This window comes from Mastigoproctus giganteus, chromosome 14 (assembly GCF_048544385.1).
Source record: "Mastigoproctus giganteus isolate SK-2022 chromosome 14, ASM4854438v1, whole genome shotgun sequence".
NCBI lineage: Eukaryota > Metazoa > Arthropoda > Arachnida > Uropygi > Thelyphonidae > Mastigoproctus > Mastigoproctus giganteus.
Window position 1 is genome coordinate 2,650,411 of NC_143588.1, and position 24,489 is coordinate 2,674,899.

The 24,489-nt window shown below is 38.8% G+C and overlaps 1 protein-coding gene across 1 annotated transcript in view; it reads right to left on the reverse strand.

Moving 5' to 3' along the window:
* RpL36A (ribosomal protein L36A) overlaps window positions 1–24,489 on the reverse strand; it is a 71,793-nt gene that overhangs the window by 46,458 nt on the left and 846 nt on the right. Inside the window, exon 2 of the mRNA XM_090389000.1 lies at window positions 12,827–12,895. Within this exon, the coding sequence (XP_090245126.1) occupies window positions 12,827–12,895 (69 nt within the window). The remainder of the gene's footprint in view (window positions 1–12,826; window positions 12,896–24,489) is intronic.

Consider the following 24,489-nt stretch of genomic DNA (forward strand, 5'->3'; position numbering starts at 1 on the left):
TTTGTGATTATTCCGCATAACACAAGTTACCTCAACGAAAAAGGTGCTGGTGCCTCAAGCATACTATTTGCTTTGAATTGAAATTTTGCACAGCTTCATTTGAAACCTGTTTAAACATCCACACCAAGTTTCAACAAAATTGAAGATGGTTGAGCAGGGACCCCTAGGCCACTTGACATGGAATGACCCTCATCCCATTATGCCGTATTGTTGCCTGCTGTGGCATCCCACTGTACAAACTCTCCAAACATGTTACAGGCTTGTTATTTCCACTTATTGGCAATACAAAATATACTGTCAATACTAGCGTCAATTTTTTGAGGATTATCAGGGATTATCCTGGATTCTCTGTTCACGTCCATCCCCATTCAGCCAGCCATTGGTTTTATCAAGAGTCTTTTGGACAGGGATTTCATGTTGGGGAATAGGACCTCACTCTCCATTGACAGATTTGTCTTGCTCTTAATATTTGTTTTGCCATGCTGTGCCATTATGTTTGCAATTCCCTTTTTAAACAAATTCAGCATATGGATGTAGGAACACCAGTCAGTACCATCATAGCTAACATCAAATGGAAACCCTGGAACATTTTTGCAAATTTACCCATTTCTGTTAGACTCTGGCAGTGATGTGTCAACAATGTTTTTGCTATTGCTCTAAGGGATTATCCCTAAGGGATCTGTGGAACTGTTCCTCCAGTATATTAATTTCTTTGTCGCCATTTATTACAGTCACAATGGAAACAATGGTGAATGATGCCAATCAGTTTCTGGACATTTCAGTTTACCATTCAGGTTCTCATTTGATAACCTCAATTTACAGAAAACCTATGTGCAGGGATCAATATACTACCCATATGACAAAGTCCTGAAAGCCTGACTGCATAGCTCAGGGAACTTTCATATCAGACTGCAAAATTATCCCCCATGTCTTTTACATTTTCCACTACCCTGAGTGTAGTACCACACAGTGCAGTTTGCAGACCTATCTTGAATGGGACATGGAGGAGCCAAGGGGGATGTCTTTGTGTGTTCATTCGATGCAAAGACCAGTAGGAAATTAGATGGGAACCCTGCATTCTAATGGGCATTTGTGAGAGCTTGAAGAATGCCCTCAAAGGAATTAAAAAGAGGGAGCTAATCAAGCTCTCAGCTGTCCAACTCAACGCCAGAGCCCTCACGTGTATCTGGCAACCAATGGCAATCCCCAAGGCAGAATGTGCAAGACTCACAGAGGTGGTTATTGTCCATGAGTGGGAAATATGTTGTCAGAGACAGGGGAAATATGTTGTGTAAAAAGAATAGCATTAGCATTAGTAGAGGCATTTGATGCAAGAAAGCAAGCTTATGCAGCATCATCCAAAAAAAAAAAAAAAAAAAAAAACCACTTCCACTTCACCCCTCTGTTTGTTCAAAATATCTGTCCAGCTGAGCCTTAAACTTATTTAGGCTATCAACTTCCACGACAAGGGATGGAAGTCTGTTCCACCAACCAACCACCCACTGGCAAAAGGCAAATTTCCGCAGGTCTATCCTACATCTGTCTTTCCTCAATTTGAATTTATGCCCTCTCAGGTGATTATTGAGAGAGAGGAAGAATCCCATCAGCATTGAGCATGCTCAAACCATTCAAGGCTTTATACACCTCTATCAGATCACCTCACTGGTGCCTAGTCTCCAGACACTAATTTGCAAAACTTAAGCTTTTCTTCATAAGAGCACCCCTATGTTCCATTCACTAATCTTGTTGCCCTTCTCTGTACTCGTTCCAGCAGTTCTACATCCTTCTTGAAATGAGGCCTCCAGACCTGTATACAGTACTCTAGGTGTGGCCTGACCATTGCCTTATACAAGGGAATAATCACCTCCTTATCCCTGCTAGAAAAATTCCTATATATTATTGACAATACACCATGAGCTACCCTTGCAGCCCGTCTGCACTGCTCAGAGAACTTCATATTTGCCTACACAACCACCCACAGGTCCCTTTCATTCTCTACCACTGTCAGTGTAGTACCACAGAGTTGATACGTTGCTCTGGGGTTGCTGTTTCCCATGTGTAGTACTTTACATTTGTCAATGTTAAACTTCATTTGCCACCTCTCAGCCCATCTGTTCAACCTTTCCAGATCCTGTTGCAGCAGCAGCATAGTGTCAGTAGTGTCCTTGACAACCCTGCCTACCTTTGTATCGTCTGCACACTTCGACATTAAGCTTGATATACCCTCATCAATATCATTTATGAATACAGAAAACAATAATGGACCCAACACTGAGCCCTGAGGGACTCCACTAATAACATTAGTCCACGACGAGCAGTGTCCATTGATTACCACTCTCTGTCTTCTCCCCCTCAGCCACCCCTTTATCCACAGCAGCAATTTGCCTCCAATGCTACACTGCTCCAATTTGTGCAGCAGTCTTCCATGTGCAACAGTATCAAAAGCCTTTCTAAGATCCAAGTATATAATATACTTGGATCTAATAGAGGGAATAGAACTCAGGATGTCTGCCAGATGCAAAAGTAGATGATGTAGAGAAGATATCATCTTTTAATGGCACAAAAGGGATACTTTTATACACATTGGCACTAATGACAATAAAAATAGGAGATCTGCAGACTTAGTTAGGGTGGGGGAGCATTATGTTCATAGTTAAGAAGCATATTGAATATAGGGCAGTGCAATCCAGTTAACAAGTACAGGTCAATGTTGAAACCAAGTCACGAATTACAGTTAAATTTGAAAGTGTCTGCATTTCTGCCGAGAGGGAGCATAGGAGAGAGTATATATTGAGAGCCTTGTCAATCAATTCATCCCTCAAGAAACTGCAAAGATCATGAGGTAGAATTTTTCCCAGCATGGTCTGTGCTTGTTAACAGAGTAGAGAGTATCTACAGGGATGGGATACACTTAAATAGGAGTGTATTAATATTCACTGAAGCTATCGAGGCAATGTTACATCATTAGAAAACTGATAGCATGGGGAGATGCACAAATTAACAGATTAATTAGAGCCACAGATGGAGGTGAAAGTAATTCTAACACTTTCTACTGGAACATGCAGCAGCTTGGAAAGCAAGGTTTCGGGGATTTTAAGTCCTACTAAGGAGAATCATGAAAAAAAATAAATACATGGGCTGTTAGGATATATTGCACATACACTAATGCTAGGAACATAGTAAATAAATTTGATAAATTTAAAGTAATGGCTAAATCATAATGCAGAAGTGGGAATACCAGAGAAATAGGAATGAAGAATAGAATTTGAATATGGAGAGTACAATGTGTACAGAAATGACAGACAGAACTGGAGGTGGAGGAGCATTATGTTCATAGTTAAGAAGCATATTAAATATAGGGCAGTGAAATCCAGATGACATGATTGCCAGTGCAATGCTGAGTCAGTTTGCTGTGATAAACACTTGGAAAACAAAAATTAGAGTATGTGACAGGCCTAATGACTGGAGTATAACAAACTATACAGAGAAAGATTGGGCTAGTAAGCCGGAATGTATTACAATGGGAGATTAACTTTTCAGATATTGACTGGAACTTGAGTTTCTGACTCGCACATTAGGAAGACATGTGTTGGCTGTTTTTATGAAAATAACAATGCATATCATGTCATAGAAATGTATTTCTCTAGTAGTTTACAAGTTAGCTTGGGTTATAAGCACATTTCCAGTAAACCAAGAAAATATCAAATGACTTTTTCTTGGTAAATTACAAAAATGTTTACTACAAAATGATTTTGTAATTAACGTTGTCTGACACAAAACTCAGAAAAGACATGCAGTAGAAACAGAACTTTATGAGATGGAGAGACTTCGTTAGAGATGAGTCAATTAACCTAACTGCCATCTTTTGAATGGAATCAAGAAAAGAGGCACTCTGGGGCACTGTCCCAGATGTGGGAAACAATATTCCATGGTAGAGCAGATTTGTACAATCAACAGCTATTTGGAAGAAAAGTAATGCCAAGAGAAAACCTAGTTTTTTAGATGCAAAGGAAGCAATAGTTGTAATGTGCTTATGCCAAGAGAAATAAGTCAGGGTAATCTTCAATAGAGATATATGATTTTGCTTAAAAATCAGTGTCATTGAAGATAAGCATAGGAGCAAAAGGATTTTTATGATTAAAGAGGCCTGTGCACTCTGGATTCATTATTATCAAAATTACAGTAACAGAGTGAAAACGGATACAAAATAGATTGTGACAAGTTTAATAATAGGAAATATACATATATAGCATTAGCATTAGTAGAGGCATATGATGCAAGAAAGCAAGCTTATTCAGCATCAGCCAAAAAAAAAAAAAAAAAAAACCCTTTCCCATTTCACCCCTCCGTTCGTTCGAAATACCTGTCCAGTTGAGCTTTAAATTTGTTTAGGCTATCAACTTCAACAACAAGTGATGGAAGTCGGTTCCACCAACCAACCACCCGCTGGCCAAAGGCAAATTTCCGCACATCTATCCGACATCCGTCCTTCCTCAATTTGAATTTATGCCCTCTGAGGTGATTATTCTGAGAAAGATGAAGATTCCCATTGGCATTGAACATGCTCAAACCATTCAAAGCCTTATACACCTCTATCAGATCACCTCGCCGGTGCCTAGTCTCCAGACTCTGTAATTTGCAAAACTTAAGCCTTTCATCGTAAGAGCAACCCTTTGTTCCATTTACTAATCTTGTTGCCCTTCTCTGTACCCGTTCCAGCAGCTCTACATCCTTCTTGAAATGAGGCCTCCAGACCTGTATACAGTACTCAAGATGTGGCCTAACCATTGCCTTATACAAGGGAATAATCACCTCCTTATCCCTGCTAGAAAAATTCCTGTATATCATTGACAAGACACCATGAGCTACTCTTGCAGCTCGTCTGCACTGCTCAGAGAACTTCATATCTGCCTGCACAATTACCCCCAGGTCCTTTTCATTCTCCACCACTGTCAGTGTAGTACCGCAGAGTTGATACATTGCTCTGGGGTTACTGTTACCCATATGTAGTACTTTACATTTGTTACTTTTTGTTTTACCGAAAACAAAAAGCTTTCGGTTGTTTTGACAAAACAACCGAAAGCTTTTTGTTCGTATGTATCTAATGTAATATATGTATATTTCCTATTATTAAACTTGTCACAATCTATTTTGTATCCGTTTTCGCTCTGTGTTATTTTTGTAATTTTGATAATAAGGATTTTTGTTATGGAGTGGTAGCGTCTAACCAATCTGATAGGTTACTATGATGTAGAGGTCTATATGGGCCTGGCCCTCGGGGTTTGGCCCAAGCTGGCCCGAGGGTTGGATAATGCGAACTATGTTTGCACTCTGAGCTCCGGAAAAAATAATTGTAATGAATTGTTATTTCAAACATTGAGTTATTTCATACATATTTTATGTATTTAAATTCTTAAAGGTTTTAAAAACATATATATTATTTGTCGTTATAAGCCCCGACAAATAATATATATGTTTTTAAAAACATATATATTATTTGTCGGGGCTTAAAGGGGAACAGGTATCCTGTGTGTTATCAGACACTCAGCCTAAAACACTGATGGATCCAATATCTCTCTATTACAGAAGATTTAGGAGAAGTCCGGTTGACCTGCCTCCCTAAAATCCACTCATGCACACCTTCTCGATGGTAAGCCCTGTTACGTCACTTAGGTGGCAACGAACGTGTAGAGTGGTTCTCTTCAAGACGCCTGGTCAGCGTGAAGAGGAAAAGACCAAACCCTCCAGCACATGAAAGCACGACGAAACAAATGGCCCTCAGTCCCCAGCAGCTTTCACTCTCCCTCTTACGGCAGCGAGAGGATCAGAGTGGAAGCAGAGGGTGCCAAGAATCTCTGGGTACGACCAGGCTGCCATGCACGGAAAATGAACTTGGCCTGTTATAACGTAAGAACACTCATCGGTGAAGACAGGATATTAGAGCTGGAAAAGGAATTGGAAAATGTGAATTGGAATATCATCGGTTTGGCTGAAACAAGAAGAAGAAATGAATCACTTATAAGTTTACCAAGTGGAAATCTGCTGTACACCAATGGAAACAGTAAAAGAAGTGAAGGTGGAGTTGGGTTTCTGGTCCATAAAGATTTTAAAAACAACATTTTGGAATTCAAAAGTACATCACCAAGAGTGTCAAGACTAATACTCAAGATTTCTAAGAGATACAAGCTAAAGATTATAATGATTTATGCACCAACATCGAGCCATGATGATGAAGAGGTTGAAGAAATGTATACAGAAATGGAGAGTCTTCTAGATGAGCAGAAAACCCACTACACTATTATTATGGGAGACTTCAATGCTAAGGTTGGAAAAAGACAAAACAGCGCAGAAAGGAGAACAATAGGAAATTTTGGAATTGGTGAAAGAAATGAAAGAGGTGAAAGACTTGTGGAATTTGCAGAATCTCAAGGATTGTCAGTAATGAACACTTTTTTCAAGAAAAGGGTGAACAGAAAGTGGACATGGAAGAGTCCAAATGGATTAACTACTAATGAAATCGACTTCATCCTCACTAACAGAAGATATATTGTGAATGATGTTACTGTCCTGAATAAGGTAAATGTTGGAAGTGATCACAGAATGGTAAGATGTACACTTGATATAGATGTAGGAAAGGAAAGGAAAAAACTGACCCGAGTAAATAATACAAAGGTCTTTGAGATAACAGAGGAGGAGAAAAAGCAGTATGTACTGGAACTTAAGAACAAGTATGAGCTTCTGCAGACTGCTGAGGACCAAGATATCGACGAGGAATATTACAACTTTTTGAAAGTGATAAAGCCCAAGAAACCTATAGGGAAAAAGAAATCCAAAGAAGAAAAAATTAGTCAAGAAACACTTGTCATGATGAACCAAAGACGACAAATGAAAAGCAAGAAAAACACTGACAGGGAGAAAATTGAGTATACTGAGTTATGCAAAGCCATTAGAAAGAGACTCAGAGAGGACATAAGAAGATTTAACGCAAGAAAAGTAGAACAAGCATTAAGGGAAAACAAAGGAATTAAATCAGCAGCCATGAGCAGTAATACAGAAAGACAAATGATACTGAAACTGAAGAATAGTGAGGGTGTACTTATAAACAGCAGAGAAGGCATAATTCAAATAGCAGAAGACTACTATAGAGAATTATACAAGGAGCAGGGGAATGATGCCAGCAGTGGGGAAGATGGATTGCAAAGTAGCAACACATACGACATACCCAATATTCTTCCTGATGAGGTAGAACATGCATTGAAGAAAATGAAGAATCAGAAAGCCCCGGGGGAAGATGAAGTTACTGTAGAGTTGTTAAAATTGGGTGGAAGAGACATAACACAAAAACTGGCAAGGCTCTTCACAAAGTGCATTAGAAAAGGTGTGACACCTAAGCAGTGGAATAATGCAATCATAGTTTTGCTGCATAAGAAAGGAGATAAATCAGAAATTGGAAATTATAGACCAATTAGCTTGCTATCCCACATCTACAAGTTGTTCACAAGCGTCATTACTAACAGATTAGACAGAATACTTGATGAGAATCAACCGAAAGAGCAAGCTGGCTTTAGGACAGGATTCTCAACTATGGATCACCTTCATGTAATATCACAGCTAATGGAGAAAGCAAATGAATATAAAACACCATTATGCCTGGCATTTGTGGATTATGAAAAGGCATTTGACTCCATACAGCATAAGGCAATGTTTCGGGCACTGGAAAGAGAAGGCATTGATACCCCATATATTATGATTTTGAAGAAAATATATGAGAGTGCTACCTCCTTTATTAGACTAGATAAAGACAGTAGGAAATTTAAAATTGAGAAAGGAGTTCGACAAGGAGACACAATATCTCCGAAGCTGTTTACTGCTGCCCTTGAGGAAGCTTTCAGAAGATTAGACTGGTCGCAGAAAGGAGTCAATGTGAACGGAGAGTACCTAAACCATTTACGATTTGCAGATGACATTATGGTCATTAGCCACGATCCCAACGAATTAGAGGAAAATCTTAATCAGTTATGCACAGCTAGTAAGGATTTTGGACTAAAGATGAATATGGCTAAAACAAAAGTAATGATGAACAAGTATGCCACAGAAAGGGAAATAAAGATTGAAGGAGCAGTAATTGAAAAGGTGGAGTCATATACTTATCTGGGACAAGTTATTAGTTGTAATAATGATAAATGGCTGGAAGTCAAGAGAAGAATAAATTTTGGATGGATGGCATTCAGGAAATATAGTCACATACTGAAGAGCAATATCCCAGTTTGTCTGAAATGTAAAATAATGAACCAATGTATACTCCCCACCATGACTTATGGAAGTGAAACTTGGGCACTCACCAAAAGAATGGAAGAGAAGCTGAGAACTACACAGCGAAGAATGGAACGAATCATATTGGGAATCAGACTGTTAGATAAGAAGAGAAACACATGGATTAGGCAACAAACTCAAGTAAAGGACATTCTTATCAAAACTAAATAACTAAAATGGGCCTGGGCAGGACACATAGCTCGAAGACATGATGACAGATGGACTAAGAAAATAACAGAATGGTATCCAAGAGGAGCTAGAAGAAAACCTGGAAGACAAAGGCGGAGATGGATAGATGAAATTCATGAGTTTGTGGGTAGTAAATGGATGGCCAGTGCTCAAAACAGAAGGAACTGGAAAGTGGCTGGAGAGGCCTTCATCCTGCAGTGGATTGAAAATGGCTGATGATGATGATGATATTATTTGTCTGTTGACAATTTTAATTGACCAATAAGGTGCACTTCGTCAACTTCTCAAAAAATTCACCAAAATCTGCACTCTTTCGTCGAAATGACCGACAAGCAGTGCAAGTTTCGAAAGAAATTTTAGTACAGGCGGATTAGCAACGCAAGAGCGTCACACCAATTTAAGTAGCAACAGTGATGAAAAGGTGGCTGCAGAAGTGGATATCGATATTTGTTTTGGAATTATATTAATTATGGTAAATAGAAAATTTATTACATTTTCTTCTTTTTATAATTAATATAATTACTTTGGATAATTGTTATGTAATTGTTGTTAATAATTATTAATATTACTGAATTTTGAATCTGAAAGTTTATTTTTTTTATAATTATTATGAAACTTCAGAAACTAATGCTATCAATATGATTAAAGAGGCCTGTGCGCTCTGGATTCATTATCAAAATTACTGTAACTCAGCGAAAACAGATACAAAATAGATTGTGACAAGTTTAATAATAGGAAATATACATATATTAGATTAGATACATACAAACAAAAAGCTTTCAGTTGTTTTGTCAACCTTCCTCAGTTAAGCTGACAGTTAAGAATGGAGCATGAGGGCATGTACTGCCAATCTTGTACATGAAGTGCGTGATTAATTGTTGGATGTTGAAGCCTGTGGCTGTGATGCATGCAGATGTTGCCAGCGTTTGTCAAGTCAGGATTACTGTTTCGATAATAGGGTGGACTCTACATCCACTGCTCCTTTTGACTGAGGTACTGGAGCATTTGATGCTCAACGACTCCAACCAGGCGCGTCGTCGATAGTGCCGGGACCTATCCACAATCACATCGCGGTGTGGGTCAATGTCGTCGTGGGTTGCCCAAACGTGTTCGGCAATAGCCGAGTGCTCCACTTCCGTTAAGCGGATTGCTCTTTTGTGTTCGGAAAGGCGTTTTTCGAGCCATCTCCCAGTTTCCCCGATGTAGCAGCTAGAGATGCGGTAGACCAATCCGCTTTGTAGTAAGGTGGGGACCGGTGTTTTTATCTTAGAGATGAGTGATCATAACTTTCTGCCTGGGAGTTGTACGCATTTTTTTTTTTTTTTTTATCCCATGTGATTTTTAAGACTACAAACCTGAGAAGCCCTCTACTATGATGCAGTGACAAAGGAACTAGGTGCAAAAAATAATTCTGACATCTTGGATTTCAGTAAGACTTTTGATACTGTTGCACATAAAAGACTACTGTACAAACTAAAACAATATGGAATTAAGGGCAAGTTATTGCTATGGATAAAGGGATGATTAAGTGGAAGACAGTGAAGTGATTATCAATGGGCACTGCTCTTCGTGGACTACTGTTATTAGTGGAGTTCCCCAGAGTTTCAGCGCTAGGCCCATTGTTGTTTATCAATGTTGATGAAGGTATAACAGGCTTAATGTCAATATTTGCAGATGATAAAGATGTTGGCAAGATGGTTAACAACAGTCATTAATCACCTTGATTTCTAGGAAATTGGGTCAATGGGCTGAAAAAAGGCAGTTTAACATTGACAAATGCAAGGTACCGCCATATGGGTAGCAGAACCCGAGTAACTTATCAAATCTGGAAATCCATCTATCCATATCCTTCTTGAAGGATATGGATGGGCGAACTGTGTAGGGCTTCTTTTTTATCCCCCGGCTGATGCTATATAAGTTTGTAATCAGGATAGTAGAGAATGAAAAATATCTGGGGTTAGGCATGAAATTCTTTGAGCAATGCAGACATGCTTTTTTTTTTTTTTTTTTTTTTTTGGTAATTGTTGGCGCATAGGCTTCTGTGGCCATAATGCACCTCCCAAGGTTTTTGCAGTACTCTGATCCAAGCCCAAGGCAGGAATCGAACCCGTGACCTTTGGGTTGCCAGGCAGGCACTTTACCCATCCAGCTAGCCTGGTCGGCTGCATACGTGCTGCAACGACAGCTCTTGATATACAGAAACTTTACTAGTAGGAATAAGGTGACCCTTTGCATAAGGCTATGGTTAGGCCACATCTTGAGTACTGATACAGGTCTGGAGGCCTCACTTTAGGAAAGATGTAGATCTGCTGCAACTGGCACAGAGAAGGGCAACCAGACTGGTGGGGGGGAATAAAAGGGTGTTCTTACGTAGAAAGGCTTCCATCCTGCAAATTGCAGTGCCCAAAGACTAGGCAACTGCAGGGAGATCTGACTGAGATGTTTAAAGTCTAGAATAGATTGAATAAGCCAAATGTTAATAGCAGTCTTCCACTTGCTGGACTACACACATGAGGGTTTGATTTTTTTTTTTTTTGATTTGGTAGTTGTTGGCGCATCGGCTTCTGTGGCCATATTGCACCTCCCAAGGTTTTTGCAGTACTTTGATCCAAGCCCGAGGCGGGAATCGAACCCGCGACCTTTGGGTTGCCGGGTAGGTACTTTACCCACTCGGCTAGCCCGGTCGGCACACACATGAGGGGGCATAAAATGAAATTGAGGAAGGTTGGTTGCAGGATGGATGTGCAGAAGTTTGCCTTCAGCCGGCAGGTGGTGATCATTGGAACAGGCTTCCATCTGTTGCCGTGGACAGGTTGAATTAATTCAAGGAAGAATTGGGCAAATTCTTGGAGGATATGGATTGATGAACTGTATAGGGCTTTTTTCTTTTCTTTCAAGGTTTGCCTTTGCTATATAAGCTTGGCTTTTTACATTTGCCATTACTACTACTCTACTATTTGGTTGACTTGTCTCAAGTGCCACTTGAATAACATTTCCATCAGCATTTTAGACTCTCAGGCAGCAAGCCCAGCTTGTCATACCTGAGAGAATATCTACAGTAACAACCTTAAGGACCCGACTGTTTAGTCAATCGTTGTTTTTCTGTTGTTAGTGGACTACATTCTGCACAGCTCAGATTTTATCACAGATCTCTTGTCTGCATGTGACAGCCAACTTCCAACTTTAAATGTATATCTTAAAAAAAATAAAAAACTGTTGCGTTATTCCATATTTCATTAAAATCAGACAACTGTAATTTGCCTAAGAAATAAATTTATGAATCCCAGAAATAAGGTTTTGCAGAAAAAGTATTCAGGAAAAAGGGTTTCAACCAAAAAAAAAAAAAATGGTCTCACAAAAAAAACTTTGCTCCTGGTGCGATTAACCCATTAAGAATTTCCAACACATCTTCCATTTCTGTGGCACTTATCCACAAATCTGTTAGTCTGTTAATAAGTTAGTGTGATCTAAACACTTGCTTGTAGGGGCACAACCAGAAAGTCATATTCGAGATTTGCAGGAAATTCATATTGGAGGTGCAAGTTTTTGTTTTGTTGCTACATAAATCAGCATGTATATCTGCCATACTATTTTTTTATTATTTCGGATATAAAAAGTTAGTAATGAAATCTAAAATAAAATGGTAATAAAAATATGAATAAAATCAAAAATAATAGTAAAATATAACAATTTCTTTGGTGGGGGGGGGATCGCCACAGAAGAAATTAAATTAATCCATTTAATAATTTTAAATGAATGTTTAAACCTTTCTTCCTTACATGCCACAAAACATGGTGTGACAAAGACTGGAATAGTCAGCACACAAACTTGTGAACTTAAAATTCTGGGCTACACTGTTCAGGTTTAGTGAAATTCGCTAAAGGTTAAACTGCACAAGACTCAACCATCACCCCTCAATCATGCATATGGCGTTCTCAATAAAAAATTCAAAAAATAAAGTGAAACTCCAAATTTTAAAAATTTTGCTCCAAAATAAAACAAGACTGTACAACCTAATTTCATTTGGAACTACGAATAAAAGCCAGCCTCAAATTAACAATTGTCTTTCTCTTCAATCCCAGCGCAAATTGATTGAAAGTCAATACAAGGATTGCTTATCACCGTGCTTATATTCGTGCCGTAATCAATCTTGCAATGATTAAATAAACTTCCAAATTGTATTTTACTTAATAATTTCGCGGGCGAATCTATTTAATAAAAAAATATATAACAAAAATATACCTTAAAAATCAATCATGTCATTTCGTTTAGTTATTAATAAAATTAAGATCACACGGATAAAATTAATAACATTTTTCCTTACCATACTTCTCCCTTCTACTAAACGTGACAATACAAAACAAATAGCCTCGTCACCAAAGACGGAGTAGCACTTTCACCAGAAAGTCAAAAAATAATGTCAAAATTTATATACAAAAATAAAATCGTGAATAATACGCAGAATAAGTTCAAAAATAAAAAACAGTATTGTATTTTCAATTTAGTCAGTTTGTAGATAATGCAAAGGCCACTGTCCTAATTAGTCTAAAATTACAATAGTTGTTGTTGTTGTTGTTGGGTTTTTAGGAGCATCAGCAACTCCATGTTGCACTATATATTTTTTTTTTTTTTTTTTTTTTTATGAAAACCCCAAACACGAAAGATATCAAAGCCTATAGTACTTAGTACCGTGCATGGGTTGAAGAAGAAGTATGGGGGGAGGGGAATGCCGGAAACATTGCTCTAGAGACTAAACATGGGTTTCGCCACTCCAAGCCTCCAATAAGCAAAGTGGTGGTATTTCACCGTTTGATGAAAGTCATCTACCACCTACTATATGTATTGTCTGTAAATTAAAATCTGTTCTGAGAAAGATTTTCTGTTTGCTGGACGAAAAACAGGAATTTGTGGAAGAAATATGATGCTATACACGCCATGTTATAAAAAATACCCAAAACAAATTCTTCCCGTCATCGACGGGATTCGAACAGAGGAATTTTCCAACAGGTGTGCGGAGAAAGTCGATCCTACCAACTTTACTGCCTACGAGGCAAATATACAACACACTAGACAGAAAAGCAGAAAGAACAGTCCAGAATAACGTATAACCGGACAACAGAACAAGTATATTAGGCCCTCATAGGTAGCAAGGTTGGTGTGATTACCGACCGATTCACACTTAGTGAAAAAGTGGAGATTAGGCAAACGAAGGCAGATTACAAGAAATTTTTGGCAAAGGATGCAAAAAAAAAAAAAAACAGTAAAGAGTTGTTTATTTATGTAAACTCTAGAAGAAAAGGGATGAATCAGCTTGGTCCACTTAACATAGATGGTTTGACTATTGACGATCATGCTCGGATAGGTGGTAAACTGAAGGAGTATTTTGGATGTACACGTGGATTCTACATGTGGATCTACATACAAGAGGAGTTATTCAAGGAGGGGAATGTCAGACGTTTATCAAACTCTAACAGGGAGCTCCATGTTTTTGTAATAACTGAGAGCAGAGTGCAGGAGAAATTGTTGAAGATAAACATGAGAAAGGCACCTTGGGTGGATGGGATCTATACAGAGATAATAAAGGAGGCAGAAAAGGAAGTAAGGAAACCCTTCGCCATAATTATGAAAGCTTCCTTGGACTCTGGGGATGCCCCATGGACTGGAGACGTGCAAATGAGTCCCGCAATTACAAAGAGTGACAAAAGCAATTACAGACCTGTAGATTTCACTTCTGTTCCCGGGAAAATAATGGAGTCATTGATTAAGTAATCGATGCAGGATCAATAGTCAAGACTGCAGTTACAGTTCAGACACAGCAAGGAGAAGTCTTGACCGCCAAATTTGATTGGATACTATGATGTCGTGACAAAGGAATTTGATGCAAAGAATAATTTTGATAACATATACTTGAATTTTAAAAAAGCTTTTGATACCGTGGCACATGGAAGACTGCTGCACAAATTAGAAGAGTGTAGTATTAAGGGCAAGTTGCTTCAATGGATAAAGTGATGGTTGAATAGGAGAAAGTGGTTATCAAGGGACACTGCCTTCATGGACTGTTATTAGTGGAGTCCCCAGGGTTCGGTGTTGGGCTCTTGTTCTTTAGCATTAGCATTAGCATTAGTAGAGGCATTTGATGCAAGAAAGCAAGCTTATGCAGCATCAGCCAAAAAAAAACCACTTCCACTTCACCCCTCTGTTCGTTCAAAATACTTGTCCAGCTGAGCTTTAAACTTATTTAAGCTATCAACTTCCACGACAAGGGATGGAAGTCTCTTCCACCAACCAACCATCCGCTGGCTAAAGGCAAATTTCCGCACGTCTATCCTACATCTGTCTTTCCTCAATTTGAATTTATGCCCTCTCAGGTGATTATTCTGAGCGAGAGGAAGAATCCCAACAGCATTGAGCATGCTCAAACCATTCAAGGCTTTATACACCTCTATTAGATCACCTCGCTGGTGCCTAGTCTCCAGACACTGTAATTTGCAAAACTTAAGCCTTTCTTCGTAAGAGCACCCCTTTGTTCCATTCACTAATCTTGTTGCCCTTCTCTATACTCGTTCCAGCAGTTCTACATCCTTCTTGAAATGTGGCCTCCAGACCTGTATACAGTACTCTAGGTGTTGCCTGACCATTGCCTTATACAAGGGAATAATCACCTCCTTATCCCTGCTAGAAAAATTCCTATATATTATTGACAATACACCATGAGCTACCCTTGCAGCCCGTCTGCACGGCTCAGAGAACTTCATATCTGCCTGCACAACCACCCCCAGGTCCCTTTCATTCTATACCGCTGTCAGTGTAATAACACAGAGTTGATACGTTGCTCTGGCGTTGCTGTTTTCCATGCATAGTATTTTACATTTGTCAAAGTTAAACTTCATTTGCCACCTCTCAGCCCATCTGCTCAACCTTTCCAGATCCTGTTGCAGCAGCATAGTGTCAGTAGTGTCCTTGACAACCCTGCCTACCTTTGTATCGTCTGCAAACTTTGACATTAAGCTTGATATACCATCATCACTATCATTTATGAATACAGAAAACAATAACGGACCCAACACTGAGCCCTGACGGACTCCATTATAACATTAGTCCACGACGAGGAGTGTCCATTGATTACCACGCTCTGTCTTCTCCCCCTCAGCCACCCCTTTATCCACAGCAGCAATTTGTCTCCAATGTCACACTGCTCCAATTCGTGCAGCAGTCTTTCATGTGCAAAAGTATCAAAAGCCTTTCTCAGATCGACGTATATAATATCAAAGTTATTCCCTGCATCCAGTTCCTTTGGGACTGCATCATAGTATCCAATCAAATTGGTCAGGCAAGGCTGCCCCTTAACAAAACGATGCTGTGTCCGAACTATAACTGAAGTCTTGTCTAAATGATCCTGCAGTGCTTCTTTAACTAGTGCCTCCATTAATTTTCCTGGAACAGAAGTTAAACTCACAGGTCTATAATTACTTGTGTCAGCCTTTGATCCTCCTTTGTGAATTGGGGTCACATTTGCACTTCTCCAGTCTGTGGGTACCTACACTGAGTCCAAGGAAGCTCTCATAATTATGGCTAAGGGTTTGCTTACTTCCTCTGCTGCCTCCTTTATTATAACTGGATAGATCCCATCCACCCCGGGTGCCTTTCTTCTGTTTATCTTCAACAATTTCTCCTCCACTTTACTCTCAGTTATTACAAGATTCACTAGCTTACTGCTAGAGTTGAATACACCTCTGGCTTTCCCCTCGCTAAATAATTCCTCATGTGTGAATGTCGATGCAAAATATTCATTTAGTTTGTTAGCTACCTGAGCAGGATCATCAACAGTTGACTCATCGATATCAAGTGGTCCAATCTGATTCATCCCCTTCCTTCTAGAGTTTACATAAGTAAAGAACTCTTTACTGTTTTTCTTTGCATCCCTTGCCAAAGATTTCTCGTAATCTGCCTTCGCCTGCCTAACCTCCTTTGTAACTTGGCTACAGATCAACTTGTATCTATCATAGGCTTCTGTGTCATGTGTTAATTTGTATGTATCCCATGCATGTTTCTTCTCTGCCATATGCCTCATCAGTTCATCTGACATCCATTTAGGCCTAAACCTTGAACAATATTTCTTGGTTGGTATGTACAGTCTAGTAGCTTCCAAGATACGTTCTTTGAATGCTTCCCATTTTGCATTTGCTGTTGGTAACATCATCAGTTGGTCCCACTGTATAGAATTTAAATACTGTCTCAGTCCATCGTAGTCGCCTTTACGAAAGCAATAACCCTTCCCTTTACCCCTAATGGTAGTTACCTCTTTGAGTAAATCCCACTTCAGCACACTGTGGTCACTGCCACCTAGTGGTTCATTTATCTGCAGATTCTTAATGCATGAAGAATCATTACTGATAATCAAATCAAGAGTATTCCTCCCTCTAGTTGCCTCCCGAACATGCTGATGTAGAAAACAATCATCCAATAAATCCACAAAAGCCTTGCTAGTGTGTGAGTGACCAATCCACAAATTCCAGTCAATATCTGGGAAATTAAAATCCCCCATTATAAGACTCTCTGATTTACTGGCCCACTCTATTTCCCTGTACAGTTTCTTATTATACTCATCAGAGTCATTAGGCCTATAGCACACTCCTACTCTCAATTTTGATCTCCCAATGCTTATGTCACACCAAACCGACTCGACACTGCACTGTCCAGGGATGTCCACTGGCTTCACTTCCTTGGATTTTATATATTTCTTAACTAATAGCATAACCCCTCCTCCCTTCCTAACCAGTCTATCCTTTCTGTAGACGTTGTATTCCCCAAATTCCAGTTCTGCATTCCTTATATCTGTGTGACACCACGTCTCTGATATCACAACAATATCTGCCTTTGATGTTTTGAGCAATACCTCCAAACTTCTCGGTATTTATCAATGATATTGACTAGGAACATGCGCGGTGATCTAATTGACGTGGATAAGGCCTTGAATGGATTGAGCGAGCTCAATGCTAATGGGATTCTTCCTCTTGCTCAGATTACTCACCTGAGGGAGCATAAATTCAAATTGAGGAAAGACAATTGTAGAATAGATGTACGGAGATTCGCCTTTAGCCAGCGGGTGGTTGACAATCGGAACAAACTTCCATGTGTCGTAGTTGAGGTTAGGAACTTAAATAAGGTCAAGACAGAACTAGAAAAACATTTGGAGTGAATGAATGGGTGAAATGAGTGGGTGTTTTTTTTTTTTTTTTTTTTTTTTGGCTGACTCTATATAAGCTTTTTTTCTTGCATCATATGCCCTACTAATGCTAGTGCTAATGCTAAAAAGAATTGCGTTCGAAACCCGGCAATGATGTGAAGAATTTTTATGGGTATTTTTTAAAACGTGGTAGAAGTAGTCAATCTTAGGCGAGGGTACTATAGCTTTATCTCCCTGAAACTCAGATTTTTCGTTAAGCACAGCGAAAATCGGCAACAGAATACATGCAATTGGCAGATATTTATGTACACGCAATATAGCCAAAGTTGCTGAAACAACAAAACCAAGTGCAATTTAAATACATTTTACACATCGGGTAATGTGTTTGGGGATTTCGGGTAAAAAAAATATAACTTTTTTTTTTTATTTCAAAAATTTCGATAAATGGTAAATACAAAACCTCCTGATTTACAAAATAAATTGATCCAATTTGAGAACGGTTATCAAGACTACAGTACTGAACTGGCAAGTCCCACGAAACAACTGTCGTGAAATGGCTGAACAAAAACACAGTCTTAGGAATGGACCGATATTAGTAGTAGTAGTGGCATGTGATGCAAGAAAGCAAGTGTATGAGCTTATGGAGCATCAGCCAAAAAAAAAAAAAAATCACACCGTTCCCTACAAATACCTGTCCAGTTCCTTCTTAAATTTATTTAACCTATCAACTGCCACAACGGCAGATGGAGGCTTGTTCCAGCAATTAACCACCCGCTGGCTAAAGGCAAATTTCCACACATGTATTCTATATCTGTCTTTTCTTAATTTATGCTCTCTTAGGTTCGTAATCTGAACAAGTGGAAGGATCCCATCAGAATTCAGCGTGCTCAACCCATTCAAGGCCTTATATATCTCGATCAGATCACAGCGCAGGTGCCTAGTTCCAGCCAGTGCAATTTGCAGAACTGAAGCCTCTCTTGGTAAGAGGATCCCTTCATTCCCTCACCTGTTTCCCCTTCTCTGTACACGATCAAGCAAATCTGCATCCTTCCTAAAATGAGGCCTTCAGACCTGTACGCAGTACGCAAGGCGCGGCCTGACCATTGCTTTATACAGAGGGAAAATCACCTCCTTCTCCCTGCTAGCAAAATTCCTATATATCATTGACAAAACCCCATGATCTGCCCTGACCACCTGTCTGCATTGCTCAGAAAACGTCATATCTGCCTGCACAATTACTCCCAGGTCTTTTTCATTTTCTACCACCTTAAGTGTAGTACCACACAGTTGGCACGTTCCTCTGGGGTTACTTCTACATATATGCAGTACTTTGCATTTGTCAAGGTTAAACTTTAAAGACCGATCAAACTTTAAAAGACTAGATTCAAATGTAAACTCATACGTGAGGACATGGTCCTACTGTAATTATCATTAGCTACCAATTTCCGCAATAGTGTCAACTGTCTTCACCGAACTTAAGAAGCCAATAATCGCATCATAGGCCACGAAAATTCGCTTACCTTGACAACGATGTAAAAATGCCAATGAAAAAATAAAATAAATTTATGCAACAGAGAGGAGCAGCAGATTGTAGAGTGGTTGAGTAGTGAGATAATTTCGCATATTGGCAGTTGAAAGTAATTACATCATATATAGACACCGTACAATACCCAATAAATTAAAAATTAAATCTCGTTACTTACTTGGGGTTTAAATCTAATTATCTACTTGGAGTTTAAATCTCATTTCTTACTTGAAGTTTTGTCTTTTATTAATAATTTGAACTTTACTTGGTATTTCTATAATAAATTATACATTCTGACGAATGCCTCTTTCAATTTACGTAATGAGCAATGCAAGAAGGCACACAGTGCAACCAGAAATAAAAGACAACATAAAATTTTTTTATCCAATTCTTGTCACCATCCACCGATGCTCATTAACTCTACAGTCATTCTTTCATATTTGTTCAAATGAATAGCTTCCGCAAAAGTAAGAGAAAGTTTATTCCGTCAAACAAGTATTTTTGGCTTTAAGAAACTTTCGCCCTTCCACATTACAACAATGTTATATTATAAGTTACGATATTATATTATATTGTAGGCCTCCGTAGTCAAGTGGTCAGGAGCGGGAATGCAGTAGCACACGCTCTTTGAGTAGACCGGGATTCAAACCCCTGACTGCTGAATACGGTCGATCTGCCGACCAGCGTGGTAGATTATAGTCCATTTCCCTCAGCGTGAATTGTTGTGGAGGCTTCCATCCTGCAGTGGGTTGATAATGGCTGCACTTTTTTTTATTATATTATTAGTTACTATATTATAAGTTACTATATTATATTATATTATTAGCCATGTGGTGCAAGGAAGCCTGAAGCTATGCTGCACCAACAAGAAAAAAAAATTCCGAATTGCCCCTCAGAGAGAGAGAGAGAGAGAAGTAGAAAGGAATCACCAAGAAAAAGGAGAATGATGATATCCAGCTAAGGACCCTGGTTAAATTACTCTGCTTCCGAGGATTACCTGAAAAACAGCAAGTTTCCTTCAGCGTTTACACTATTATTAACCATACTGTTAAAGAAACAACTAAGGGCTTTTAATGCGCCAGCAAAATAAACAAAAAAAAAATAATAATAATAATAATAATAGTAAGCAGAAGAAATCAACAGGAAAAAAAAGCGGAAATACAGAGAATCAGCATTATGGAAACAGAGAATAGGGTACAAGGAGCTAAGAATGAAAATACGCCAACTGACCCAGTAAAAAGAAAGTAAGAGAAGTTCGAAGCTGATCACTTATGCAATAAGAAACTGATCATTTGTGGATTTATTGGATGATTGTTTTCTACAGCAGAGGTAATTGGAGAGGCCATTACAGGGAGTGATACTCTTGATCGGATTATCAGCAGTGATTATTCAGGCATTAAGAATCCGCAGAAAAAGGAACCGCTAGGTGGCGGTGATCACAGTGTCCTGAGGTGGAATAAACTTAAAGATATAACTACCATCAGGGGTAAAGGTTTTTGCTTTCGAAAAGATGGCTAAATGGTCGTCTGCGCGGTAGCAGAGTGGTATCGTCACCGTTTTCCCCACACCAGGTGGAAAAGGCCCAGTTCGAATCCCATCGATTACGCGAGGAACTTTAGGAGCTTTTTTCACTGCGTGGCCGAGTTAGTCGATTACACACATGGACAGCAAGATTTTCTCCCAGAATCCGGGAATTTTTTCGTGCAGCAAACAGGCAAATCGCCCAGAGCGCACACGCAATTTACAAACAAAATGAGTAGATGTAATTATTAACAGGAGACACTAATATCATAATTTGGTGCCTACATGCTCTGAGAGTATTTTTAAATTCTACACATTGGGACCAACTGGTGACATTAAAAACAGCAAATTCTAAATGGGAAGCAACCAGTGAATTAATATTGGAAGTTACTAGGCTTTTCATACCAACTAAGAAATAATGTTCAAGGTTTAAGCATAAATGGATATCAAATGAACGAATGAGACTTGTGGCAGTGAAGAAAAATGCATGGGATGTATAAAACCTATAGGGTGACACAGCAGCATATGGTAGATATAACTTCTAATCAAGTCAAAAAGGACATCAGGCAAGCGAAGGCAGACTACGAGAAATATTTGGCATATGATACATACACGAACAGCAAATATTTCTCTACTAATGTCAAATCTAGAAGGCAGGATTGATCGGATTGATATATGGATGGTTCGATTATAGATGATCCTGCTCAAAAATTGAATGAGTATTTTCATCTACATTCACACATCAGGATATATATGTGTCTAAGTACACTCCTATTCTCTGACTCCTTGTCTCATGTTTTGCTGTGGTTGCTATCCCTCTTCAGGATGCTCTTTCCCTATTCCAATTAATTTTTTCCTCCTATTTCCCCTTTGGTACTGGGTCAATTGGCCAATCTTGATTCCTAATTCTTCTATCTTATGCTGACGTCTTCTTTACCAAGCTGATGGTTCCTTCTGTTTTCAGTTTTTCTGCTGCTGGTTTCTCGCCTCTCTTCCATTAATCTTCTTTGCTGCTACCGCAGCACAATACACGGCTGTGTGGATGGCCTCCACTCTTGCACCATTGCTATCGAGATAATGCGGTATTACGTGCCGATTCAGGTGTTCTGTGACTCCCCATAAGTTCTATTCCGCCTCTACTTCGGTATCACGTGATTTTTTGTGGGGTCCATTCCTTCAAATTCTGTTAGAGCCTTTTTCCATTCGTCCCCTATTTTGGATATCATGACCTCGTCTGCTTCTACTTCAGCTGCTGTATGTTGTATTTCTTCTTGCTCTTCCTCCTCTGGTTCGGTGATGGTATGTTCTTCCTCCTCTGGTTCCCTATGCTTTATCCTTTGAAGTTGATCGCTTACGTCCTGCTTGATTTTTTCCAAGATTGCAGGAGCTATCAGGTTCTCCGTGACGGTGGTCCTTCTCTGGTCCGATATTCGCTTTTCGGTGACCTGAATATCAGGGAATCGTTCCAGCCACTGGTATGTAGTTTCACCCTGTAAGTTGTCATATAGGTTCCAGCTTCGTCATTTTGTAGTATGCTTTCAGGATGTACGTATTCATTTCGATTTTCCACTTCATGCGTTGCGTTTTCTCCCTTCCTTGGTGGTAATTAGCGCAGTTGCTCAGGAAGCACTTCCAGTTGGGAGGACTGGATGGTCTTGCCCTTCTTTTGTGGTAGCCATATGGGGGGACAACGCCACTGTCTTCCTCAGACCAACCCTTCTGCCTAAGTCCTGAATGCAAGTGACTTTATCCAGCGCCACACTCGAGCCAGTATGATCAATATTTCTCTCCGACATCAACCTTCTATGGAGGTGGATCTGTTTAGCTTCGGCTTAAGTCCAGTGGTAGTTCTCGCGAATGCGCCGGATGGTGCCACATCTGCCTTATCTGCTACTCCGACACTGGGAGCAACTTTCACGATGTTTATTTTATTTTTTATTAATTTTTATTACTATTAATTAATTATTTATTTTCTTTTTTGTCCCATTATATATGGGGTCATCGTTTTTATTGTTTTGGCATGCAATTTTTACAGTCGAGTGCCCTTCCTGACGCCAACGCTCAACCTTTATCCGGGCTGAGGATATGCGGTGGTCATTCCTTGACCTTCTGCATCTGGTTGTTACGAGCTCGAACCCAGTCTAATCAAGAAGTGTGGGCTACGCACTACTGCTCCTGCCCATCTGGCTACGGAGGCACCAATTTATTTATTATTATTATTATTATTAATCGAATTTATTTCTATTATTATTATACCTGTCTCCTAGCGTGATGGAGCATTATAAAAAGGGACCACCTGATGACTTTTGCAATTACAGGCCAATAACAATACAGTCAGTTTTAAATAAGATAATAGAAAATTATATATTTTCCCATATAAGCAAATATTTACATCAGTATGGACTGTTAAACAACTCTCTATTCTCATATCAGAAGGGCAAGAGCACACAGACATTATTAGAGAACTTAATAGACTCTCTAAACTTACATTTAAACAACTATAACTTCATATTGATTTTATTTATATCCCAAAATTGCAACAGAAATTACTGAAATATGGTATAAGGGGAAGACTCAATCAACTACTAGCAAATTATTTAACCAAGAGAAAAATAACAGTAGAAGTGGAAAATACAAAGTGAAAATCTTATAATGTAAAGAAAGGAGTACCTCAGGGCACTCATGCTGGGCCAATCATGTTCAACATCTATATAAATGACATATTCGAAGTAATTAAGAACTCTTTTATAAAAATTTATGCAGATGATATAATCTTATATACAATAGGAAAGAATCTAACAAAAATGGCGAATGATTTACAACAGGATGCAATACATTTACAAACTTGGTTGCACGATAATAAATTAGCATTCAGCTTTGAAAAAACGAAATTTTTGGTAATAAGACCTCCTCATCAAACCTTGGACATTCAACCCTCTATCAAATTGCACAAACCTGATTGCCTACATGATTAGAATTTCAAGAATTGCAAATGTCTGACTGTGGAAGAAGTTTCAAATCATTGTTACCTAGGGTTATGGATTGACTACAGTCTAAGTTGGGCAATGCATGTAACAAACTTGTACAAAAAAATTAGATTTTATGTGTACTTTTTCTACTACATTAAGAATAAGTTAAATCTTAGAACAAAAGTTTCCTTATTTTATGCATTAGTGGACTCCCAACTCAATTATTTAGTAAATATATGGGCACGAGCAAATAAAACAGAAATAAGGGCAATAAACAACTTAATGAATAGTATTCTGAAACTTTTATTTGGGGTCAAACTCTTGGAATGACCTGAACAAGAGAAGGCAATTTTTGTTAAACATAAAATACTGTATCCAGTTCAAAAACTGAAGTGAAATCTATTCTTAAAAAATCTTAACACTATTTTTGAAGAGTCGAATCTGCAAAGAAATGTCTCACAAAATTTACCTTTGCCTCTCCCTAGGATACTAAATAGATTTGGAGATAGGCACACAATGAATGTAATAAACAACTTGTTGGCTAGCATTGATTTCAGGCTCAGGAGAAAATCTCAAAATTAAAATTCCTAATAAGAAAATTCTTGATACTCAATGACACAGTAGATTAGAATTGATATGCAGATAAAGTACTGCCTCTGTTTACAGTGTGGTACATACTATGTGTAGTGACTTCATAGTCTTTTCTGTAAGATAAAAAATTTGGACAAAACTGTTGTAAAGGAAGAATTACAACTTGTTGTCAAGATTTTACTTTTCTTAACAAG